The following is a 22,940-nucleotide window of genomic DNA, read 5'->3' on the forward strand; positions in this document are numbered from 1 at the left end:
ACTCCATCCATCCCCACATGAATTGAGGAAGAGAAAGCGCTGGTGACTCCCGGGCCCAGGACGCGTGAGGACCTATCCCGTGCCCTCCCCATTCCCTCGCCTTACCCATCTTCACCAGCATCTGATGGCCTTTGTTCTCTTCTCCGAGCCTTGAGTCAGGGATGGGAGGCGCCGAATTAGAACCCAGACCAGCAGAGGAACTAAAATCAAGACAGGTTATTCTTTTAAGAAGTAACTGAGACATTTATTGGAATGACAGTGATGAGGGCCTCACAGCCGCAGCTTGCATGCATGCTCACTGTCGCCAGGTGACACTGTATGCAGATTTTGCGTCTCTACCCGTTGATCCCGTCTCAGCTAGATAAGGGGGCTCCAGACGCTGGCTCCCACCCCACACTCAGCATTGAGAGCAGGACACCTTGAACCCCGATGGTGGTTGAAAGCAGACCCCAGCTACCGCCTCAGGCTTTGCCAAGTGGCTACTGTGGTGAAGGGTGAGGGGTGCCACTGTCCCTGGACTAATGCTGGCGGCCTCCTAACACAGTCTCCTAACCACTAATGTTTCCACATTCACAGCAAAGCACTGCAGCTTCCCAGCGTTACCAGCGCAGCACTTAAGACAGGATCTTACGGCGGGGTGGGGCTCCTGGACCGTGACCGGCGTCTTCTTCCTGGGGAGTACGACTTGGACCGGGACCGCGACTGGGACCGGGAGCGGCTTCTGGAGGAGCGTGACCTGCTCCGACTTCTGCAGGGAAGGGTGCCCAAGGGTCAGCAGCAGCCAGGCGTCGTGGGGAAGCCACAGGAAGAGGCCTCAGGCACTGCCCTCCTGAGGCAGCCTCTGCCTACCTAGATCTGGAGCGGGAGTAGGAACGGGAGCAGGAGCGCGACCTTGACCTTGAGTACGAGCCTGAAGACTTGGAGGATCTTGAGTTGGAGCGGGAGGAAGAACGCCCTCGACTCTTGGATCTGCTCCGAGACCTCGAGGGTCCGCTGCAGGGAGAGGCCTGATGATCGGGTGCTCCAGTGGATGAGCTACACCCAGCCCACCCTGGCCCTCAGGTTCCTGGACCACCCCAGATGCAGGGGCTCTGGCTGTGGATGTGGCGCCATAGCCACAGCAACGGTATCAAGTTCCTAAATAGTGTGGCTGAGCCTGCTGCTGTGTGAATTCAGGCCTTGTGGAAAACACTGCCCCATAGGCACAGGCTGTGTGAGGGCGGACGTGATGAGCGTATCTGGGGTCTGCTCCCACCCACCACAAGCTGTGGGCCCTGGCCGCCCGGCCACTGCAGACGTCTGCGCTTTTACCTGTTCCTCTTCTCCTGGCCTTTCCTCCGCCGGGCCCGCATTTTTGCTCGGAAGAACTCATAGAGGCCGTTCTGCTCCCAGCCTTCACTGTAAGACACGGCATTCCCTGTGTGACCACGTGACACCCACCCACAAGGAACTCGTGAAAAAGTCATCAGGAGTTAATCCACAGAACCTTGGAGAGTACATGGCCCTGTGGCTGTGGGCTCCGAGCATGGGCGCAGTAGAGCTTGGTTCAGTGTTCCCACAGGGCTGTCCTCCTGCAGCCCAGTGGCTCCTCTGGTGCCCACGCCCTTGCCACCCTGCTGTTCCGCTGAGGTGGTGGAGACCCATGCATGGTCTGTGGAACTGGGGAACAGGAACACTGACTCATGGGTGGACAGGCCTGCAGCCCAGCATAGGAAGGAGGGGTGACCACTGGGAAGGGTGGGCTGAGGGCCCTGTGGCAGCTGGCTGCTTGAGACGTGCCGCCGTGCCACACCTTCCCTAAGTTCTTCTGATGTGTCTCCATTAAAACGCCCTTCATTGAGGGCCACGTGTGTGCTGTGCCTGTGACACACACTTGTCACTCAGGGGCGGGGGGAGGGCAGTTTTTCCTGAGGGACAGCCACATTTTCTAGCCTGGGCAGAAGGTGTGGTTGCAGGGAGCCGGGAGAGGGGACAGAGGCCTCCCGCCCACCCCACCGACCTGGGCCCCTTACCTGTTCCTGGGCCTGTCGTGGGACGGGGGGCTGTAGAAGGCCTCCACTGCAGCCAGCAGCCTCTCGCTGGGCGGCATGGGGGGCGGGAGACGTATGTCTTTAGGGTCCAAAGGCTTGTACTCGTGATCTTCCAGCTGCAGCAGAGAACCCAGCTGTCACTATGCCTGGGCAGAGCCCTCTCAGGCCCACCCAGGGTCTGCAGGGAGTGGGGTCAGGGCAGGGCCCAGGTTCAGTGTCAAGGGTACCCTGGGCACCAGAGCTCCTCGTGCTTCCCTCTTGGGGAACCTACTCTCTTGCAGGACCTCAGCCACACCAACCATGGTGGGTCACAGCTGCTCTGAGGCTGATGACAATCACAGGGTTCTCTCTTCAGAAAATCACCCACAGGGGACATGGTCTCCAAACTCAGGTGACATGAACACCCCCTGGTTTATTCACAGACATGGAGCAGGCCCCTCACGTCACCCTTTGCTCGAAATGCCTACCCTGGGCCCTTCCCTCAGAACAGCCTCAGCCCCGGCCCTGGAGCCCGCTGGCCTGTCACCGCCTTCTGCTCCGTCTCTGTCCTCCTGTTGAGGCCCTGCCCTGCCCTGCCCTGCCCTGCCCGGCTTGCCTGGGCCCCTGCCCGCAGGTCTCCCTGCTGCCCATGGCTCCATGAAGTCTGCCTGGACTTCAGGTGGATGTGTCTGAGGGGGATGGGAAGTGGCAGTGGCCAGCATGCCCTTGGAGCCCCCGAGCCCCAGCCCTGGCCTCCCCCCGCCCCCCCTTTTTTTTTTGACGGAGTCTCGCTCTCGCCCAGGCTGGAGTGCAGTGGCGCGATCTCGGCTCACTGCAAGCTCCGCCTCCCGGGTTCACGCCATTCTCCTGCCTCAGCCTCCGGAGTAGCTGGGACTACAGGCGCCCGCCACCATGCCCGGCTAATTTTTTGTATTTTTTAGTAGAGACGGGGTTTCACCGTGTTAGCCAGGATGGTCTCAATCTCCTGACCTCGTGATCTGCCCGCCTCGGCCTCCCAAAGTGCTGGGATTACAGGCGTGAGCCACCAAGCCCGGCCAGACCTGGCCCCTTCTTGCCTCACCTCTTGCCCTATGCTCTGGCCACCCCACAGTGGTACCAGCTGCTGCCAGCCCTGCCCGGCTCCTCCAGGGCCACCCCCCTCCCTGTGTGCTTGGTAGGCACAGCTCACAGGTGGCTCCTTCTAAGACATTCCCTCCATCAGCAGCCCTGGGACAAGATGCTTCTGAGGCCCTGGACCAAGAAGGACGAAGAGAGGACTCGAGCCTCATAGCCCAGCTGGCCCCACATGGCTGAAGCTCCCTGCGGTGGAAGGGATAGGAGGGGCAGGGCAGGGCAGACATGGTGTCGCTTACAGCCACACCGTGCTACTCCGGTTCGGACACCTCCCACTGACGGATCAGGGTCCCTAGGGAGTGGGAGATGAGGAAGGGGAGCCCCGGGAGGCACCCGGTCCTGTGCGTTCACTTTTCACAAGGAGAAACGGGGGCCAGCATGGTAAGCGTGCTCAGCTTGGAGCCCGCCGTGGGGCATTACCTTCACGAGGGGTGCCATCAGCCCAGCAGGGAGATCGAAGTAGGGCACGTTGGGGACCAGGCTGGGGTCATCGTGGTTGATGTGGGGCGGGCCCTGTCGCCGCATGTGTGGGGGCTGCCCGTTGAAGCCGTGGGGGGGAGGGCCGAAGTCAGGGTGCTGGGGTCCAGCCCAGGGCGGGTGCTCGTTGATGCCAGGATGAGGCATGCGGTGGCCAGGGTGGTGGTGAGGGGGCCCCATTTCTGCAAAACAGAGACTTGCCTCAGGACCACAGGCCAGTCAGGATCTCCCAGGCGACAAATGCTGGAGGGGAGGGGCTCAGTGAAGGGCCAGGAGACGAACCCCTCCTGGGAGCCTGCCCAGCACCTTCTCTCACTGCTTAAGACCAGGCAGCGAGGCACAGAGGAGCCAGGCTCTGAGAGGCCTGTCCTGCACCCATAGGCACAGCCAAGGGAGCTTGAGGCTGAGAGAAGAGAACCACAAAACCCCAAAACTGCAATGTGAGGGCTAAGTTGTGACCCTCCAAATCCATACGCTGAGGTCCCAGCCCCCAGTAGCTCAGGACGGAACTGTATTTGGAGACAGGGCCTTTAAAGACACAAATGAGTTAAAATGAAGCCATGGTGGCCCTAATCCAATGTGACTGTTGCCATTATAATAAGAGATTAGGACACAGACACGTAGAGAGAAGACGGTCACCTATGAGCCAAGGAGACAGGCCTCCAAGACACTAACCCGAACCCACCACACCTCCACCTCGGACCTCCAGCCCCCAGATCCTTAAGACAATACATTCCAGCTGTTGAAGCCGTCCAGGCTGCGGGACTTTATCATGTCAGCCCAAGCCAAAAAGTAAAAGCAATAAATGTGTCAAGCCGTTTCCAAGCTGCATTTATAATCAAAAACGTATTTAAAGAGAGAAGGCCGGGCATGATGGCTCACGCCTGTAATCTCAGCACTTTGGGAGGCCAAGGTGGGTGGATCACTTGAGGCCCAGAGTTTGAGACCAGCCTGGCCAACATGGCGAAACCCCATCTACTAAAAATACAAAAATTAGCTGGGCATAGTGACTGGTGCCTGTAATCCCAGCTACTGAGGAGGCCAAGGTGGGAGAATCACTTGAACCCAAGAGGAGGCTGCAGTGAGCCGAGACTGTGCCACTGCACTCCAGCCTGCGTGACAGTGAGGCTCAGTCTCAAAAAAACAAAAAACAAACAACAACAACAACAAAAGGCCAAGTGAGGTGGCTCACACCTGTAATCCCAGCACTTTGGGAGGCCGAGGCGGGCGGATCACCTGAGGTCAGGAGTTCGAGACCAGCCTGGGCAACATGGTGAAACCCTGTCTCTACTAAAGATACAAAAAATTAGCCAGGCATGGTGGCGCACACCTGTAATCCCAGCTACTTGGGAGGCTGAGGCAGGAGAATCACCTGAATCCGGGAGGCGGAGGTTGCAGTGAGCTGAGATTGTGCCATTGCACTCCAGCCTGGGCAACAGGGTGAGACTCTGTCTCAAAAAAAAAAAAAAATACTAAAAGATTAGAAATAAAATCAATAACAAAGATACTGGGCATGGTGGCTCACATCTGTAGACCCAGCTACTCTAGAGGCTGAGGTGGGATGACTGCTTGAGCTCAGGAGTTTGAGAGTAGCCTGGCCAACATAGCAAGACCCCATCTCTATTTAAAATAAAATAACATTTTTTAAAAAAAGAAAACTAGTTTTTTGTTTTTTTTTTGAGACAGGGTCTGTTGCCCAGGGTGGAGTACAGTGGTGCGATCACAGCTCACCGCAACCTCAGCCTTCTGAGCAGCTAGGACCATAGGCGCCCGACACCACGCCAAGTATTGATTTTTTAAACGAACTAATACAACGGGAAAACTGATGCAAAAAACAAGCAACAGCAGTAAAAAGAACGAGGCCCCGCCCTGCCCTCGCCACGCCCACCCACGGCAGGAACCTTTTCCTACTGGCTCTGCCTCATCTGCAGCCAGCCGGGCCTAATCAGGGCGGCAAAGCTGAGTCTGTGCCCCCACTTCCTGAGAACCCGGGCCGGGCTCCTCGGACGTCCCATGACCCTGCGTCTGTCACTGTGCACTCGGGAGCATGCCAGGGCTACAAGCAGCGCCACCAGCCTGCTCGGCAGGCGAGCCGTGGATGCCTCCGCCAGGCCCTACCCAGGCGCCCGTACACTCACCGGCAGGGAAGTCCCCCTGGGGGTAGTCGAAGCGGTGGGGATAGGGCGGCCGCTCGAAAGGGTGCCGTGGCGGGAAGTCGTCCTGCATGAAGCGGGGGGGGAAGCGGTTGAAGTTGTGGGGGTGCGGAGGCTGGTTGAACTGCGGGTGCTGCTGGTGGGGCGGGAAGGGCCCCCGGAAGTGTGGGGGCCGCTGCATGCGGAACGGCGGCTCGCGCTGGCCCCCGCCCCAGGGTGGCTGCTCGTGCTGGCTGTTCCAGGGGCCCTCGAACTGGCTGTTCCAGGCGGGTTCGGGCTGGTTGTTCCAGGGCGCGTCGCGCTGGCCGTTCCAGCCGGGGTCACCGCGCTGCTCGCCCCACATGCCCTCGTGGCTGTTGTTCCAGGGGGGGCAGTGGGGTGGGCCGCCCTGGTGGTGCGGGTAGGGCGGCTGCTCTGGCGGCTGCAAGGGAAGGGACAGGCGTGAGCCCTGCGTGGTCTAGGCCCCGGCGCTCGGCAGCATCACAGCGCTGGCTCAGACCATGGAGGCGCTACCCTGGCCACGTTGGGGCACCTCCTACGCTGACGCCTGTGGGGATGCTGGGCACCTGCTCTCAGCCCGGACCACATGCTGCTGCAAAATGACCAGACCCCCAACCGCTGCACCCGCATCTCAGTCCCGGGGCTGCTTCTGCCGCTGGGGCGCGCTGCACCCCCACACAGGCCGCGCGCGCCACGAGGAGCTTCCCCACTACCACTGCCAGACAAACGCCAGCTCCCTCGCCCCTCAGGGGCATGGTGCAGAGGCACAGACGGTATCGCTTCTCAGAGCACCCCAGGCACCCACGGGGCGGGGCTCACTCCGACACCCCCTGCCCTGCCTCACTCCCCCCTCCCCAAAAGCCGTCTGCTGGGCAGATACACTGCGGCACACACATCCTTGTCTTGGGATCTGCTTCCGGGGACCCTCAAACCAAGCCAGCATCTTCCTGTAGACTGAAGACGGGAGGCTCTTCCCTCACCAGCGTCTGCTCTGGAGACTTAAAGCCAGGAGGGCAAACTCCAGCTTGGGCAGGGGAGGGGAGGAGCACAGAGGCCAATGAGAAGGCCGGTGTCTAGGGTCACAGCTGGGTAACTGTGCTGACCCCTACTAAGGGGTGGCTGGCCCAGGCTGCCACATTCAGCAGGCTTCCAAGAGAAGCCAGACAGCCAGATATTAAATATCAGGAACTACTTGTTTTTCTTTTTCTTAATTTGAGACAGTCTCACTCTGTTGCCCAGGCTGCAGTGCAGTGGCGCGATCTTGGCTCACTGCAACTTCCACCTCCCGGGTTTAGGTGATTCTCCTGCCTCAGCTTCTCGAGTAGCTGGGATTATAGGCGCCTGGCACCATACCCGGTTATTTTTTTTATCTTTAGTAGAGGCGAGGTTTCACCATGTTGGCCAGGCTGGTCTCAAACCCCTGACCTCAAATGATCTGCCCACCTCAGCCTCCCAAACTGCTGGGATTACAGGCGTGAGCCACCACGCCCAGCCTTGTTTTTCTTTTTTAGAGACAAGGTCTCACTCTGTCACCCAGGCTGGAATGCAGTGGCATGACCATAGCTCAATGAAGCCTGAAGTCCTGGCTGAACCAAACTTCCTGCCTCAGACCGCTGTGTAGCTGGGACGACAGGTGTGCACCACCATGCCAGCTTATTATTCTTTGTAGAGATGGAGTCTTGCTTTGTTGCCCAGGCTGGTCCCAAACTCCTGGCCTCAAGCAATCTTCCTGCCTGGAGAAATTACTTCTAAACGTGTTAAGACCCCACGTGGCCAAGTCAAGCAGGCCAGGCTGCTGTTTCTCAGTGTGGACTGCAGGATGCACTGCTGGCCTAGCGGGCACCCTTAGTGAGGGGTGTGCCCATTGTCCTGAGCCCAACCCTCTGGTCTGCGAAAAGACTGAGCCTGGAGACTCTAAGGGCCTGTTTCCACACCCACAAAACAGGGACAAGAACTGCCCCCTCAGCAGAGGGTACCTGCAAAATAGCTACCACCATCTGGCTCCCGGCCAGCACTCGGAGGTGGGAGCTGTCTTTATGGGGGTGTCCAATCTTTTGTGAGGTTCAATTTCGTGTCCTGAAGCTGGGGATGGGAGGCTTAAAGCCACAACCACCAAGTCTCAGTCCAGAGCCAGTCTCCTTGCCATCCTTACACCTGTCCCTGCAGACAGGGAGTCACCTGGAAAGGCCACGCTACAAAGCCAACCACGCCCCATAGTCAAGGGGGAAAGTCGCGTCTGGGAAGGCCCGGGGCTGTGCCTCAGTGCTCTAAGTGGACCTAGCACGCTCCAGGGCATTTCACAGCCATGCTGTGCCAGATAAGGTGGCCCCTGCCTTGGCCCAGGGATATGTGACCCATAGCAAAGCTGCATCTGAGGCCTCCCAGGGGCAACATGCCTGACATTTCTGACATTCCCCCTTTCCTTACAAAAGCACCTTGTTCTTTCTAGGATGACAAAACACTTGACACTCAACTAGCTGAACCTGTTTAAGAAGGACAGGAAACAGAACACCCTGCCGTGCCTTGCGGCGTTAAACTCCCCTGCACTCGCAGGAAAATGGTGATCTATACTACAGAGAAGCCCAAACCATCAAAGCTCGGGGAAGGGACGTGAAGACCTGTCACTTGACCTGTCCCAGAGCCACAGGAAGACAGGGCTGTCACTAACCCAGCATAAGCTCTGCCACAGAATAGCCCTCAAGCCACTCAATGCCCACCAACTGGCATAGGGGAGGCTACCCCATCAGGCCAAGTGTGCCCCATCTGCTCCCACCCTAGGTTCCAATCAATACCTGCTGCTGGCCCCAAGGAGCCACGGGGTGAGGCTGGTCAAACCAAGGGGGCTTGTTTGGTGGGATCTGGTCGTGTGGCCCGGGGCCCCGGGGGCCGGCGGCTGCAGGATCCTGGACCCCTCCTGGGGCTTCGTACTCTGAAGAGCCAGGCATCTGGATGGGAGGCTTGCTGTCATCTAAATCCAAGTGACAGACAGTTAGAGCAGGCCTGGCAGCAGGAGGCGCTGTCTCCTCTCCACACTACCCCAGGCTATGGCTTTTAGTGCCCAATGGATGATCGCTTCAGGACCCACTAAAACCATGACTATCACTGGCTTCCAGAAAGGGGACAGGGCAAGCAGGGGTTTCGACCTTGAACGTGACACACATCTGTCCTTTTCAAAGCTTTACAAGAAACATGCCTCACTTCTGCCTTCTTGATTGGTTTGCTGAAGAATTTCTATCCACACTGAATTTGATTAGACATCTTTCCTGTATCTAATTAAAAGGTCATTTCCCCACATCTGTTATTTTCTATTCTATACAATCCTCATATTCCTACAACAAATCTTCTTTGATCAGAATGTAATTTTAAAATCCTTTGTTAGGCCAGGCGCTGTGGCTCACACCTGTAATCCCAGCACTTTGGGAGGCTGAGGCGGGTGGATCACAAGGTCAGGAGATAGAGACCATCCTGGCTAACACAGTGAAACCCTGTCTCTACTAAAACTACAAAAAAGTAGCTGGGTGTGGTGGCGGGTGCCTGTAGTCCCAGCTACTTAGGAGGCTGAGGTAGGAGAATGGCATGAACCCAGGAAGTGGAGCTTGCAGTGAGCTGAGATCACGCCACTGCACTCCAGCCTGGGCAATAGAGCGAGACTCCATCTCAAAAAAAAAAAAAAAAAAAAAAAAAAAAAAAAAAAAAAATCCTTTGCTAGATTCTGCTAAGATTTCTTTCAGTATTTCAGTGTCTTTTTCAGAAGTGACACTAGATTGTATTTTCTTTTTGAGACAGGGTCTCACTTTGTTACCCAGGCTGGAGAGCAGTGGTGTAAATACGGCTCACTGTAGCCTCAATCTCATGGGCTCAAGTGATCCTCCCACCTCAGCCCCCAAGTAGCTGGGATGACAGGTGAGCACCATTTTTCTATTTTTAGTAGAGACGGGGTTTCAACATGTTGCCCAGGCTAATCTCAAACTCCTGGGCTCAAGCAATCTGCCCGCCTCGGCCTCCCAAAGTGCTGGGATTACAAGCGTAAGCCACTATGCCTGGCCAATTATATTTTCAGTCTGTGCATTGTCTTTCCTGCCTGATGTAATAGTTACCCTAGTCTTGGGGAATGATCTGGGTACCTTTCCTCTATTTCTTTTCTCTGGGAACAGGAGACAGATCTTCTGCTGTTCAGGAATGGGATGGTTGTAGTTTTACTCTAAGGTCACCTGGCTCGTGCTTGTAAATGGATGAAAACCTGGGCCTAGGAAAAGGCCCGGGACGAGGGAACCAGAACTGTGTCTGAGGGTGGCAGACTGCTTTCTGACTACACTTGGTGCCCAGCCTCTGGGGGCTGTTTCCTGGGGGCAGGCTGGGCTGAGGGAGCCCCGTACCAGGCTGGGTGGTGGGCGGGATGGCAGGGGCAGGTGCTGGGGCTGGGGGTGGGGCAGGCGGTGGAGGTGTGGCCTTGACTTCAGTCTCCATCTGCGGCATCTGGAGCTGCTGCTGCTGCTGTTGCTGCTGCTGCTGCTGCTGGGCCAGGCTAGTGACGAACTCCTCGTGCTGCGTCTTGAGGGTCTGGATCTGCTGCTGGAAGGCCAGCTGCACCGGCTGGACCACTGAGGAGTACTCGTTGATGAGGGTGGCCTGCGAGAGAGAAGAGCACCCGCTGCTCAGTACATGGCCTTGGGGCTCGCTGCCTGGTGCCAGAGGACAAACGCCTGGAAAGCAGCAGAGCCTGGGGGACCTGGGGCAGGTGGACAGGGAACCGTCACGTGAAACAGCCAACACAGTCTGGGAAATCAGAGTGTGCACTGGGATCTGGCCAGAGATTTGGGGATGAGGATGTTCGCTGCAGCGTGGTTTACGACTCCCTGATACCAGAACGAGCAATGACAGCCGTGTCCTGGCCGCTGCGTGGCTGCTCAGCGAACACTGCCCACCAACATTCTGGGACACGCTCATGGGCTCTGCCTCCCACTCGCCATGCAGCTCTCAGCAAGAGGGGCTGCCACAGCCTAAGCCACGTCTGGGATTCCTCACGCTTCCATCACACCGGAACATGCCTGACCACCAGAGCAAATGGGCCATGTGCAATGACTCTGAAAGGCCGCCACCTGGTTCTAGTGTGCCAGGAAAGTCAGGGAAACACATCTAAGGCCTGGGAAATGTCACCTGGGACTCTCTGGTCAACACCCACTGGCTACTCCTAGCACAGGCAGGGGACATGGGCTCTCTGGCTTCTGGGACCTGCTGGGGTGGCAGCTGCTGTCCCCACACTCCCAAACCCTCCTGGGGCACCTGCCCCAGCTCTAGGGTGAGGTGTGGGTGGGCAGGGACACTCACCTGGTACTGACCAAGCCCCAGGGCTGGGCTCTGTAGCTGCTGAATAATGGAGTCATCGAAGTAGCCGTTTTTCTCCCAGAGCTGCAGGAGCTGGGGGTGGGAGGAGAGAGAGGCCGGGTCAGTGGGGGAGGGGGAAGGCCTGCGTGTCCCGGTCTCGCCAAACCCCCGGCCCAGGGCCCACGCACCCGGGCGATCTTCTGCTGCTTGTCTTCCTCCACGGCCAAGAAGCTGGTGCAGTAGATGGGCACCACGACCTTCTGCAGAGCGGCCAGCAGCTCCCGGGCCTGCTTGCGCTGGCTGTGAGGGAGAGACTTTCCGCGCGTCAGGGCCCTGGGGCGGGACCCGGCCACGCGCCCGTTACCATCGCGGCTCCAGCCTCAGCGCCCTCTGCTTTCTCGGGAATCAGGTCCCCAACCCGGTCAGGGCGATGGCTGGGCTCCCACGAGACCTGTGCTGGTGCCTGGGCTTGAGGGACAGATGGAAAAACAGCAAGCAGGGGAGGGAGAGAACATAGCCTGGGGCCGTTCTGAGCAAGGCCTTTTGGTCCAGTCCCCTTGATAGGAAATAACCTTCCCTCCTTCCCTCTTGGGTGGCGCTGCGGATGAAGGGACATGGGCCCGCAGGAGCCCCTGCCTGTGTGCGATGGGCGGGATGGGACTGCTGTGGAGTGGGGGTCTTGTCCTTGTCACTCGCTATGCACAAGGAAACCTCGACCCAGGCCAGGCCTCTTGGGAGAAGAAGGGAGGGTGCCCAGTCCCTCAGGCACCTAGAACACTTTAGAAGAGTGACTGGATGCCCAGCGGGGGGAGGCGCCGGGCCCATGTCCTCTCAGGGCCGCTGTGCAGTGCTGCACAGGACACTGTGCATACCTGGCCTGGGAGGCCCCTGCAGCTGCGCAGGGAGATGGCTGCCCTTGGGGAGGGACGCGGGACAGGAGGGGAGCAGCTGGAAGCCCTTCCGCCCTCAGCTTGCTGCAGGGGGCTCAGGGGAGCAAGGGCCTGGGCCAGGTGAGCAGCACTTGGCTTCGGACAGAGTGGAACCATAGAGGCGCGTGGCTGGAGAATGCGGGAAACTGTGCATCCGTGCAAGGTACCCCTGACTCAGAGGCAGGGAGAAGTGGAGGCACGAGGAGGAGCAGAAGGGCAGAGGTGGTGCCGAGCCGCAGCTCACTTCCCAGCAGGAGAGAAACAGGGACTGAGGTGGGGAGGGAAGAGGGACTCAGGCAGTGCTGCATGTGGTAGATGGGGCGAGATGGGTGCTGGCAGCCTGGCCCAGTGTAGAGGCATATGAGGCGCCCGGCCAGGACTGCTGCCTGCTAGGCTCAGTACCAATGCTTGTCTCCTCCCGCACGTGTGGGCCTTTGGCCTGGGGTTCTATTGTGGTTTTTTTTGCTAATTTTTGTGAGAAGGGCCCCGGTGACCCTGTAGAAGGAAATACCCGCCCAACCTTGGGGAGGGTGGAGACAGCAACAGTGGGAAGGGTGAGGGCTGGGTGGGGACAGAGGGTCTGCAGACGTGGCTCTGTTGAAGCCTGAGAGACGGGTCAGGGCTGGAGAAGGGGACCCCAAAGGAGGGTCCTGATGGCTGAGCAAAGTCAGGTGACTGCGTGTGTGTGTGTGCAAATCAGTGACGAGGGCAGGAGACAGACACAGAGGCCAGGGAGGCCGTGGCTGAGAAGGCAACAAGGAGACGCCAAAAAGCTGCCCCATGAGAGGAAGGAGCGCAGGGGACAGTGGCCCCCAGGAGACAGCAATGTGACAGGTGAGGCCGGGGTCTAGGGGAGAGGACAGGGCATGCAGTGAAGGTGCACAGGACACCTAGACCCTGCAGTCCTGCAGACAGAAGCCTGGTGGCTCACAGACACCCCCCACCCGGGCTCCCTGGACAAGTGCCCCCTAGTCTCAGGACAGGCCAAGCCAAGCTACTGACTGGAGCAAGAGGCCGCCCAGGTGGGATTGAGGAGGAGCGCGAGGAAGTGGCGCTCTGGGCACGGGGCGGCGGCGCTCACCAGTGGTGCAGCACGTCGTTGATCAGGTAGATGAGGTGCAGCCGCAGCTCGAAGTGCGCCCCGTCAGCTGTGATGCGGTTCCGGAGGTGGCCGGCCATCAGCTCACAGTGTGGCGGGGACTTGGCATTGCTGAACATCCAGTTCTTCCCGGCCTGCAACAACCGAGACGATGATGAATGAGCAGGGCCGCGGCTCCCCCAGGCACCCACTGCATCCCTGAGAGCGCGTCACCATCAGCCCAGGGAAGGACACACAATGAGGGTGGGGGGCACAGGGTCCCACAGCCTCGGGAGGGTGCTCAAGCGGGAGGCAAAGGCACCCATTGTAACAGCCCTTAGCCCAGACTGGCTGTGGCAGGCCCTGCCTCAGGGCGGGACCAGGGGGAAGCTGGGCTCTGGGAAGCGCCAGCCCCTCACCGAGATGGCGTCCTTGGTGCACGTGTCGATGATGGGCTGCAGCAGGTTGTCAAACTCGTTCATGTCTAGCTGGGTCTCCTCCAGAAGCTTCTGCATCTGCTGCTCCACCGCGTGGGCCACGGCTGCTGTCACTTGCTCCTGCGGGGGGGTCAGTGGGGCCGAGAACACATGAGGAAGGACCTGCAGCCCAAGCCCTCCGGCCTGGCTCAGCAGGGATGGGGTGGGGACATGGTGGCGATGCCCGGACTCTGGGCTGCTCTGGCCATCAGCTCCCTTGCTTGTCCCCAGCACGAGGAGATTTTGTCTCTCGTGCCTGCCGTGAATCTGACAGTCCCTCCCGGAGTGGGCAGGGCACTGACAGGACATACTAGGAGACAACACCTGCCCTCCAGGTAACCAAGGAAAATTGCAGCCCAGAGGAACAAACAACCTCTGCAAACCAACTCAACAAAAAACAAAAGCGGGGCGCGGTAGCTCATGCCTGTAATCCCAGCACGTTGGGAGGCTGAGGCTGGAGGATCGCTTGAGCCCAGGAGCTCCAGACCACCTGGGCAACATAGCGAGACCTCATCTCTACAAAAAATAAAATACAAATTAGTTGAGCGTGGTAGTGTGTGCCTGTGTTCCCAACTACTTGGGAGGCTGAGGCGGAATGATCGCTGGAACCCAGGAGTTCAAAGTTACAGCGAGCTGTGACTGTACCACTGCACTCCAGCCTGAGTGACAGAGCAAGACCTTGTCTCTAACAACAACAACAACAACAAAAAAAAAAAAAAAAAAGAAAAGAAAAAAAAGACAAATGAGGGATGGTGTGAACAGGCAATAGAGGAAGAGGATACACCCATGGCCTCTAGCGAAGCAAGAAGGGGGCAATCTCATTCCTCAAGAGGAAACGCCGGTTAAAGTGCGACTGGTAAAAACAGAGCTGCCATGGGGACCAGCAGTCAGTTACCGCTGGTCAAGGCAGGCCTCCCACTCCATGATGAACAGAAGCTGAGGGTGAGCATTCTGGAACTTTCCTTTTTTTTTGAGACGGAATCTTGCTCTGTCACCCAGACTGAAGTGCAATGGCATGATCTCGGCTCACTGCAACCTCCGCTTCCCGGGTTCAAGCAATTCTCCTCCCTCAGTCTCCCGAGTAGCTGGGATTACAGACACCTGTCACCGCACCCAGCTAATTTTTGTATTTTTTACTAGAGACAGGGTTTCACCATATTGGCCAGGCTGGTCTCAAACTCCTGACCCTGTGATCCGCCTGCCTTGGCCTTCCAGAGTGCTGGGATTACATGCTGAGCCACTGCGCCCAGCTGGAACTTTCTGAGAGCAATATGACAGTGTGATTTCATGCCCTGAACCTAGTACTAAAGTGTGGGGTTGGTGTTTTGGAGGTTTGGTATTCTATTCCTCTCGTTTTTCTGGCAATGCACTTGTAGTCTTTTATTTATTTATTTTTTCCGAGACTGAGTCTTGCTCTGTCACCCAGGCTGGAGTGCAGTGGTGCAATCTCAGCTCATGCAACCTTTTCCTCCTGGGTTCAAGCAATTCTCCTGCCTCAGCCTCCCAAGTAGCTGGGATTACAGGCATGCACCACCACGCCCAGCTAATTTTTGTATTTTTCGTAGAGACAGTGTTTCATCATGTTGACCAGGCTAGCCTCGAACTCCTGACCTCATGATCTGCCCATCTCAGCCTCCCAAAGTGCTGGGATTACAGGTGTGAGCCACCACGCCCAGCCAATGCACCTGTAGTCTATTTGGCAAAAGTTATCAAACTCTTGGACCAGGAAGGACAAAAGGGTCCTTCTGGCCAGGTGGATCACCTGAGGTCAGGAATTTGAGACCAGCCTGGCCAACCTGGTGAAACTCCATCTCTACTAAAAATACACAAATTAGCCAGGTGTGGTAGTGCATGCCTGTAATCCCAGCTACTCCAGAGGCTGAGGCAGGAGAATCGTTTGAACTCGGGAGGTGGGAACTGCAGTGAGCTGAGATCACGCCTCCGCACTCCAGCCTGGGTGACAGAACAAGACTTAAAAAAAAAAAAAGGGTCCTTCCCGAACCAACAGCTCCAGGTGACCTAGCTGCTGTGTGGTGGGGCCAATGGTAGGCACCAGAGGCTGTCTGGCCACAGCCATTAGGGAGCTTCAAGGTGCGTACGTGCCCCACAGTCCCACTCGGGGGGTCCACCCCAGGGTGATGGGTGCACGCACGTCCAGTGGCTTCACTGAGATGAGAAGCAGCCTCTGTGTCTGGCATCAGGGCTGGGGGTGACAGTGGCTGACATGCACCGAGCCCTGGGTGGCACGGTGGGCCCTATCCTCACTGACACCTGTTATTCATTCTGATGAGCAGATGCAAAAACAGAGGCATAGGGGAGCTGCTGGTGTCTGGCTGAGGAGGGGGCGGGCCCGTACCTGTCTGAGCGCCAGCAAGTGCTGCTCCTGCTGCTGGAGGTTCCACTGGCTCTGCTGGATGAGCTCGTCCATGGATGGCGCGCCCTGGGCCTGCGGGATGGGTGCGGCGGGGGCCAGCGGGGGCTGTGGCAGGGGCGGCATGGTGGTGGCTGGCTCCAGCTCCGGGGTCTGCTGCTTGCAGATGACTGGAGGGAGAGGAGGAGGGGTGCCCCGTGAGAATGCAGATGGGGGTCTAGGTGTCCCCTTGGCCACCTCTCAGCCACAGGGGCCTCCCCCTCCCCAGGGACTCACCATTCACGAGGGCCTGTTCATAGCCTCATGCCCACGAAAACCAGCTCCTCCTACTCTCAGGCCCTGCCCTCCCTCTCATGGGATTCCAGCCTCAGCCTTCCATCTTCGGGCTGTCCCCTCCTCGGAGAACCTAGGAAGTCCCCTGGCCACTCTCTTGCCAGCACCATCCAGTCCTTGCATAGTGTCCTTCCGGTGCAAGCTAAGCTTGAGCCTGCCCACCTCCTCACCCACCTAGACCCCACCTGATGCAGAACCCAGGCCTCGGCACTTCTCATCCCCCGACCTCCTCAGCCACTCGCTGACCTCTGCCACTTAAGCTACCCATTGACTGTTAAGATGTCACAGCCACCGGGCCTCTGCACATCTGGCCAGAAAGGCACGAAGCCGCACCCCCGAGCGCACACTGCGGCCTCCCCCACACCTGCCTTGTCCTTCTACTGACTCTCCTTGCTTCTCCAGCCCTTGGGGACAGAGACCCCTCTGCATTCAGGGATGCATCCAGTTGGAGGCAGCAGTGAGACACCCATTCTGCCGGCAGAAGCCTGGGTCAGGGTGGGCGCAGGTCCCAACTCTGGCCAGATGGGGTGGGTGGTGAGGTCTCTGAGGAAGGGACCCGGCTCATAAGGAGGCCCTGGACAAGATGACCCGCCTCTCCTTCCGTCTTGGGGCCGTCTGGTCTAAATGTGACCATGTACCCCTGAAGCCCTCCAGAGCCCCACTCCAAGGGGACCAGGACAAAGACAAAGATAAGGGGGGTGGGGTGTCGGGTGGAAGGTGTTGCCCCTCACTGGGCGCTCAAATCAAGTCTCGGGGCTGACTGTGCCTTCCAGTTTGTGCACCCAAAGCCACCCTACAGGATGACCCCCAACTTCTGCACCGAATCCCACCCCTCCCGCTGTCCAAGGGAAACTGCTTATTGGTATTTCTTCTCTCTCTTATTTCTCCAACTCCTCCCTCTTTACCCGCCCCTCCCCAGCAGCATCTAAACACATTGGGCTGGGCATGATGGCTCACGCCTATAATCCCAGCACTTTGGGAGGCCAAGGCAGGTGATCACCTGAGGTCAGGAGTTTGGGACCAGCCTGGCCAACATGGCCCTGTCTCTACTGAAAATGCAAAAAATTAGTCGGGCGTGGTGGCGGGCACCTGTAATCCCAGCTACTTGAGAGGCTGAGGCAGGAGAATTGCTTGAGCTCGCAAGGTGGAGGTTGCAGTGAGCCGAGATGGCGCCACTGCACTCCAGTGTGGGTGACAGAGTGAGACTCCATCTCAAAAAATAAAAAAGGAAATAAATAAACACATCAAAATATTCTGGGTTGGAAACCGCTCCCTTCACCCCATGATCCCTCTCTAAACGATTTCTGAGCCAAGACTCACTCCAGATCTTCACCTCCCCTTTATCTCAGCCTGGTGCTTGCCTGCCACTCCCCGCACCCCCCTCCTTCCCCCAGGCAGCTGAGGACACCCTTACTCAACTCAGCCCCACGGGCCTGTCACAGGTGCTTGCCTCCCTTGGCCTCCATGTGTCCGCCCCCTCAGTCCTTTTCTCCCCCTTTACCAACCCCTCTCCCGTCGGACCCTCAGATGCTGGGGTGCACGGTCTGTGTTCTGAGCCCTGTCCTCCGCTCTGTGCAACCCCCGGGGAACATGAGCTATTCATTCCCGTGGCTGCGATTGTGCACGGTGTGATTCCTAAATCCATCATCTCCATTCTGGATTCCCTGAACTTTGGCCCTAACCACCAACTGCACGGCCCACTGTGTTTCCAAGGGGCCTGTGTTTCCTCCCACCCCCTACACCTATGTCCCCTCCTGTGCTCCCCGCACCATGGTTGGCACCACCATCTGCCCAGAAACCCAGGCCAGAAGGCACATGTGCCTCCCACTGACGAGCCACATATTGTCAAGGCAGCCTCCTAGACATCACTCTAATCAATCTATGTCCCTGCTGTCACCACCATGGATCCGCTGTCACCTGCGTCACCCCAGAGCCGGTCTTCCTGCGTCAGGTCCCACCCCTCTACCTCTTTTTGACATGGCAGTCATGGTATTGCCACTTATGGAGTGGTCCCTGGGCTACCCAGCAGTGATAGACGGATATGGAACCAGAAAGTGAGCATTTCAAAACCTTTCTAGCCACGTGATGGTTCACAGTCCACACTGTTACTGTGCTTTGCAAAAGTTTTGGTCCACAACAGGTTAGAAACTTTAAAAGACAAAAACAAAAATGGTCCTTCATCACAGAGTTCGTGAAGCTCCATTCTAGAACAGTTGAGGCCCAGGCTTTAAGGAGTGGGGTGCAGAACTGGCTGTACTGTGGCTAACCTAGCTTCAGAACACAGACCAAAACCTTCCACAAGTCTCTCCCACGCTTCCAAGATACACTCCTCACTCCTGTCCAAGCCAGGTCCCCGACTCCTCCCCAAGCCAGGCCTCCAACTCCTCCCCAAGCCAGGCTCTCAACTCTGCACCCCCACCTCTGGCCACTCCAAGAACCCCTCCTACTCTGGGCTTCAGCCACCCTAAGCTCTGGGTTCCCCATTCCCTCCAAGGGCTCCTTCCTCTGCCCAGAACACTTTTCTCCCCTTGTTTTCACCTGGCCAACTCCAACACACCCTTTACATCTAGCCAAGATATCATCAACCACAGAAAGCACTTCTTGGCTGGGTACGATGGCTCACGCCTGTAATCACAGCACTTTGGGAGGCCAAGGTGGGCGGATCACGAGGTCAAGAGATTGAGACCATCCTGGCCAACATGGTGAAACCACGTCTCTACCAAAAATACAAAAATTAGCTGGGTGTGGTGGCGCACGCCTGTAGTCCCAGCTACTTGGGAGGCTGAGGCAGGAGAATCACTTGAATCCGGGAGGCGGAGGTTGCAGTGAGCCAAGATCGTGCCACTGTACTCCAGCCTGGGCAACAAGATCAAGACTCCATCTCCCCCCCCCCCCCCAAAAAAAAAAAAAGAAAGCACTTTTTGGCTTCAATCTTCCTGGGCTATAAGCATAAGCACCCACTCTTTCCTCATAATGGCACCAGCTTCCAAGTGGCTCCCCCCAGAAAGGGAAAGCAGCCCTCAGCTCAGTCACCCAAGCGAAAGCACCGTCTGAGGTGTCTTCCTCCCCTGCTCATTACACCATCAGGTCATCAATATCCAACGGGCGCCCAAGTTCATGGATTCTACCCCTTCACCCCACCTGCCCCCATGCTCCCTCCCTCAGGCTCAACCCACTGACTCAATTCAGACCCCACCATGCTCCCTCCCTCAGGCTCAACCCACTGACTCAATTCAGACCCCACCATGCTCCCTCCCTCAGGCTCAACCCACTGACTCAATTCAGACCCCACCATGCTCCCTCCCTCAGGCTCAACCCACTGACTTAATTCAGACCCCACCATGCTCCCTCCCTCAGGCTCAACCCACTGACTTAATTCAGACCCCACCATCTCTCACCTAAGCAACTGCCCTGTTGGCTCCCCTGCAGGCCTCACTGCTCCCCAGGCTGGTCCCTCTAGCTTGTCCTACACCACCGGCCACACAACCCAAGCCACTCTCTCCCTTGTTTAAAACTCTTGTGGCTTCCCGCTGCCTTTAGAAACGGTTTTAAACATGGTGTGCTGGGGCTAAGGAAGGATCGCTCTAGAAATACATAAGCACATACGATATTTTGCTTACGATTTCAGGCAGCTGATCTTTCCCTGCCCGCCCCGCCCCCGCATCTCGAACCTAAATAGGCATCAGAAAAACCCCTGGATTGAGTGAGAAAACCCAGACTTTTCCCCAGCAGTTAACACTCCAGATCAAACTCTTCCCTCATACAAGCACATTCTTTTCTTAAATAGATTCTCCACTATGTCGCCCAGGCTGGAGTGCAGTGGCTATTTACAGGCGTGAGGTCACTACTGATCGGCACGGGAGTTTCAACCTGCTCCATTTCTGACCTGGGCCAGTTCACCACCCCTTAGACAGTCTAGTGGTCCCCAGCTCCCAGGGGGTCACCATATTGACGCTGAACTTAGTGCAAACACTCAATCGACACAGCGCACTACAGCCCTGAACTCCCGGGCTCAAGCAACCCTCCAGCCTCAGCCTCCTGAGTAGCTGGGGGTATGGTGTGTGCCACTGTGCCTGGCAATACACACATAAACTCTCTCTTTCTCTTGTTCAGAAACTGCACCTTTGCAATGTTCTACTCTCTCAGCCTTTCAAGTTTTTTTTGTTGTTGTTGTTAGATGGAGTCTCGCTCTGTCTCCCAGGCTGGAGTGCAGTGGCACGATCTTGGCTCACTGCAACCTCCACCTCCCAGGTTCAAGCGATTCTCCTGCCTCAGCCTCCTGAGTAGCTGGGACTACAGGTGCCCACCACCATGCCTGGCTAATTTTTTTTGTATTTTTAGTAGAGATGGGGTTTCACCATGTTGGCCAGGCTGGTCTCAAACTCCTGACCTCAAGTGATCCGCCTGACTCAGCCTCCTAAAGTGCTGGGATTACAGGCACAAGCCAGTGGGCCTGCCTCCTTTCAAGCTTTTTTTTTTTAGATGGAGTCTCATTCTGTCACCCAGGCTGGAGTGCAACGGCGTGGTCTCGGCTCAGCGAAACCTCCACCTCTCAGGTTCAAGCGATTCTTCTGCCTCAGCCTCTCCAGTAGCTGGGACTACAGGCGTGTGCCACCACACCTGACTAATTTTTATGACTTTAGTAGAGATAGGGTTTCACTATGTTAGCCAGGCTGTTCTCAGACTCCTAACCTCAAGTGATCTGCCCGCCTCAGCCTCCCAAAGTGCTGGGATTACAGGCGTCAGCCACTACGCCTGGCCTCCTTTCAAGCCTTTTCTTTTTTTCTTTTTTTTTCTTTTTTTTTGAGATGGAGTCTTACTCTGTCACTCAGACTGGAGTGCAATGGCGTGGTCTTGGCTCACTGCAACCTCTACCTCCTGGGTTCAAGCGATTCTCCCGCCTCAGCCTCCCAAGTAGCTGGGACCACAGGCGCGGGCCACCACACCCGGCTAATTTTTGTATTTTTCGTAGAAACAGGGTTTCACTATGTTGGCCAGGCTGGTCTCAGACTCCTAACTTCAAGTGATCTGCCCACCTTGGGCTCCCAAGTGTGAGCCACTGCAACAGGCCTCCTTTCAAGCTGTTTAATCGAACATCAACTGTGTATTATGTATTAAGGTACAAGATCATTGTACCTTAATACAAGGCGAGCGTGTAGTCCCCTGAACTACACGCTCGCTGAGGCCAAACAGACCTTGTTTGGGTCATTGTACCTTAATACATAACACACAGTTGGTGTTCGATGAAACAGGGGACAACCACCTCTCAATGTCCATCTACCTGGCAAACTGCTAGTTATTCATTTAAACAATCTAGAGACGGGGTTGGGTACTGAACGTGACAGATGTGATACCTGCCCTGAGCAGCCGCACCACCTGGTGACTATCCATTATTCAAAGGCCAGCTCTGCTTCCTAACCTTAAACTTCTTTACAGCAGGACTGGAATCCTGTTGCCCAACTGAACGAACATTGATAAACACTTGCCAATAACTAAAACTCAGAGGGATAATTCTTTTTGATTTATGCTGCAGGCATCTGAAATGCACAAAACCTTGCTGGACCCACAGGGAGACGGCAAAGGGGGCTGGACAGTGCCTGTCCCATGCGCTCCCATCCGGCCTCTTATCACTTCCTCCCTAGAAAACACTAAAACAATCACGCTACTCCTGCTAATCTCCGTCTTCAGTCTGCAAAACAACAGCAAAATCCAGAGCCCAGGAGGAAGATCGAAAACCTCGTTGCTCTCCATTACAGTGGCACCCAGCAGCCGCTCTGTGCAGGGCCGTGGGAACAGCGGAACAGGGATCGTGTGGACCGAGCTGCTCCACTTCAGAGAGTAAACGACCCGAAAAAAAGAGGTTTGTGGCAGAGCCCGGACTGGAATCCGAGAAAGGAAGCGCTCGATGGGGCGGCCTGAGTGCCGGAGGGGACTCACGCTGCTGCTGCTCCAGCGCCAGCTTGCACTTGTAGTAACTGTAGAATTCGCCTCCGAAAAGAAACGAGAATTTGGGGTTGTCCTTCTGCTTCTCCATAGTCATCTTCTCAAACTCGGGCCCATTGCGAGCCACGAACTGGGCGAGCTTGTCGATGACATTTCGAAGCTCCTGGTCTGGAGGACGGAGAAAACGCCACGCGGGGCGTCAGCGAAGACCTCCCAAAGCCGGGGGACTCGGCGCCCCAGCCCCCGTCCGCCTTGCCGGGGACCCCAAGGGGGTGGGCCCCGAAGAGGCCGCCCTTGTACGGGTCCCGATAGGGGCCACATGCTCGCCGGGAATGCGGGGACCCACGGGAGAGGCCGCAGGCGAAACCGCGAGGCCGAGCCCCGCCCCCTCCCAGACCCGGGGACTCCGGGAGGCGGGGCCGGCCAACAGGAGGTTCCGGGGAGAGAGAAACGGTCTCTCGGCCGGTTTGGGTCTCACCATCGGGGGGCAGCGGCATCTCCATGGCTCCGGCCGCGGGGAACGTCCTCCGGCGCCACACGATCGACCACCAGCGCCGTCTGCAGAAGCCGGCCGGAAGTGGCGCGAGGGAGCCGTTTACGGCGGGCTTCTAGGGCCGCTTCCGCCCGCCACTTACGGCCGTCGCTGGGAAACTCCGGAAGTGAGAACGGGAGGCGGGCGGGAAGAAGCCGCGCGATGCCTGGCGTGCGGGAG

General features: G+C 57.3%; 2 protein-coding genes across 6 annotated transcripts in view; one reads left to right on the forward strand and one right to left on the reverse strand.

Moving 5' to 3' along the window:
* Positions 1–1,852, forward strand: part of C20H19orf44 (chromosome 20 C19orf44 homolog) — a 24,709-nt gene extending 22,857 nt beyond the window's left edge. For 2 of the 4 annotated variants that reach the window (XR_010138433.1, XR_010138434.1), the window contains one exon: positions 577–595. Coding sequence is in view for 1 of the 4 variants with exons in the window: in XM_063719343.1 (XP_063575413.1) it covers positions 577–618 (42 nt within the window). In the remaining 3 variants the exon portion in view is untranslated. Of the gene's footprint in view, positions 1–576 lie in introns of all 4 variants that reach the window. The other 2 variants (XM_063719342.1, XM_063719343.1) reach the window with 1 other exon arrangement.
* The window catches only part of CHERP (calcium homeostasis endoplasmic reticulum protein), a 24,502-nt gene extending 1,612 nt beyond the window's left edge, over positions 1–22,890 (reverse strand). The window contains exons 1-16 of one of the 2 annotated variants that reach the window (XM_024237594.3): positions 22,707–22,890; positions 22,223–22,396; positions 15,938–16,122; positions 13,525–13,662; positions 13,109–13,260; positions 11,287–11,398; positions 11,102–11,191; positions 10,150–10,402; positions 8,566–8,741; positions 5,759–6,194; positions 3,564–3,802; positions 2,013–2,146; positions 1,312–1,398; positions 850–993; positions 632–748; positions 106–200 (exon numbers count right to left, since the gene is read on the reverse strand). In XM_024237594.3, the coding sequence (XP_024093362.1) occupies positions 106–200; positions 632–748; positions 850–993; positions 1,312–1,398; positions 2,013–2,146; positions 3,564–3,802; positions 5,759–6,194; positions 8,566–8,741; positions 10,150–10,402; positions 11,102–11,191; positions 11,287–11,398; positions 13,109–13,260; positions 13,525–13,662; positions 15,938–16,122; positions 22,223–22,396; positions 22,707–22,731 (2,557 nt within the window). In that variant the 5' untranslated portion in view covers positions 22,732–22,890. Of the gene's footprint in view, positions 1–105; positions 201–631; positions 749–849; positions 994–1,311; positions 1,399–2,012; positions 2,147–3,563; positions 3,803–5,758; positions 6,195–8,565; positions 8,742–10,149; positions 10,403–11,101; positions 11,192–11,286; positions 11,432–13,108; positions 13,261–13,524; positions 13,663–15,937; positions 16,123–22,222; positions 22,397–22,706 lie in introns of both variants that reach the window. The other variant, XM_024237593.3, reaches the window with a different exon arrangement.
* Between the last annotated feature and the right edge of the window lie 50 nt (positions 22,891–22,940).

This window comes from Pongo abelii, chromosome 20 (assembly GCF_028885655.2).
Source record: "Pongo abelii isolate AG06213 chromosome 20, NHGRI_mPonAbe1-v2.0_pri, whole genome shotgun sequence".
NCBI lineage: Eukaryota > Metazoa > Chordata > Mammalia > Primates > Hominidae > Pongo > Pongo abelii.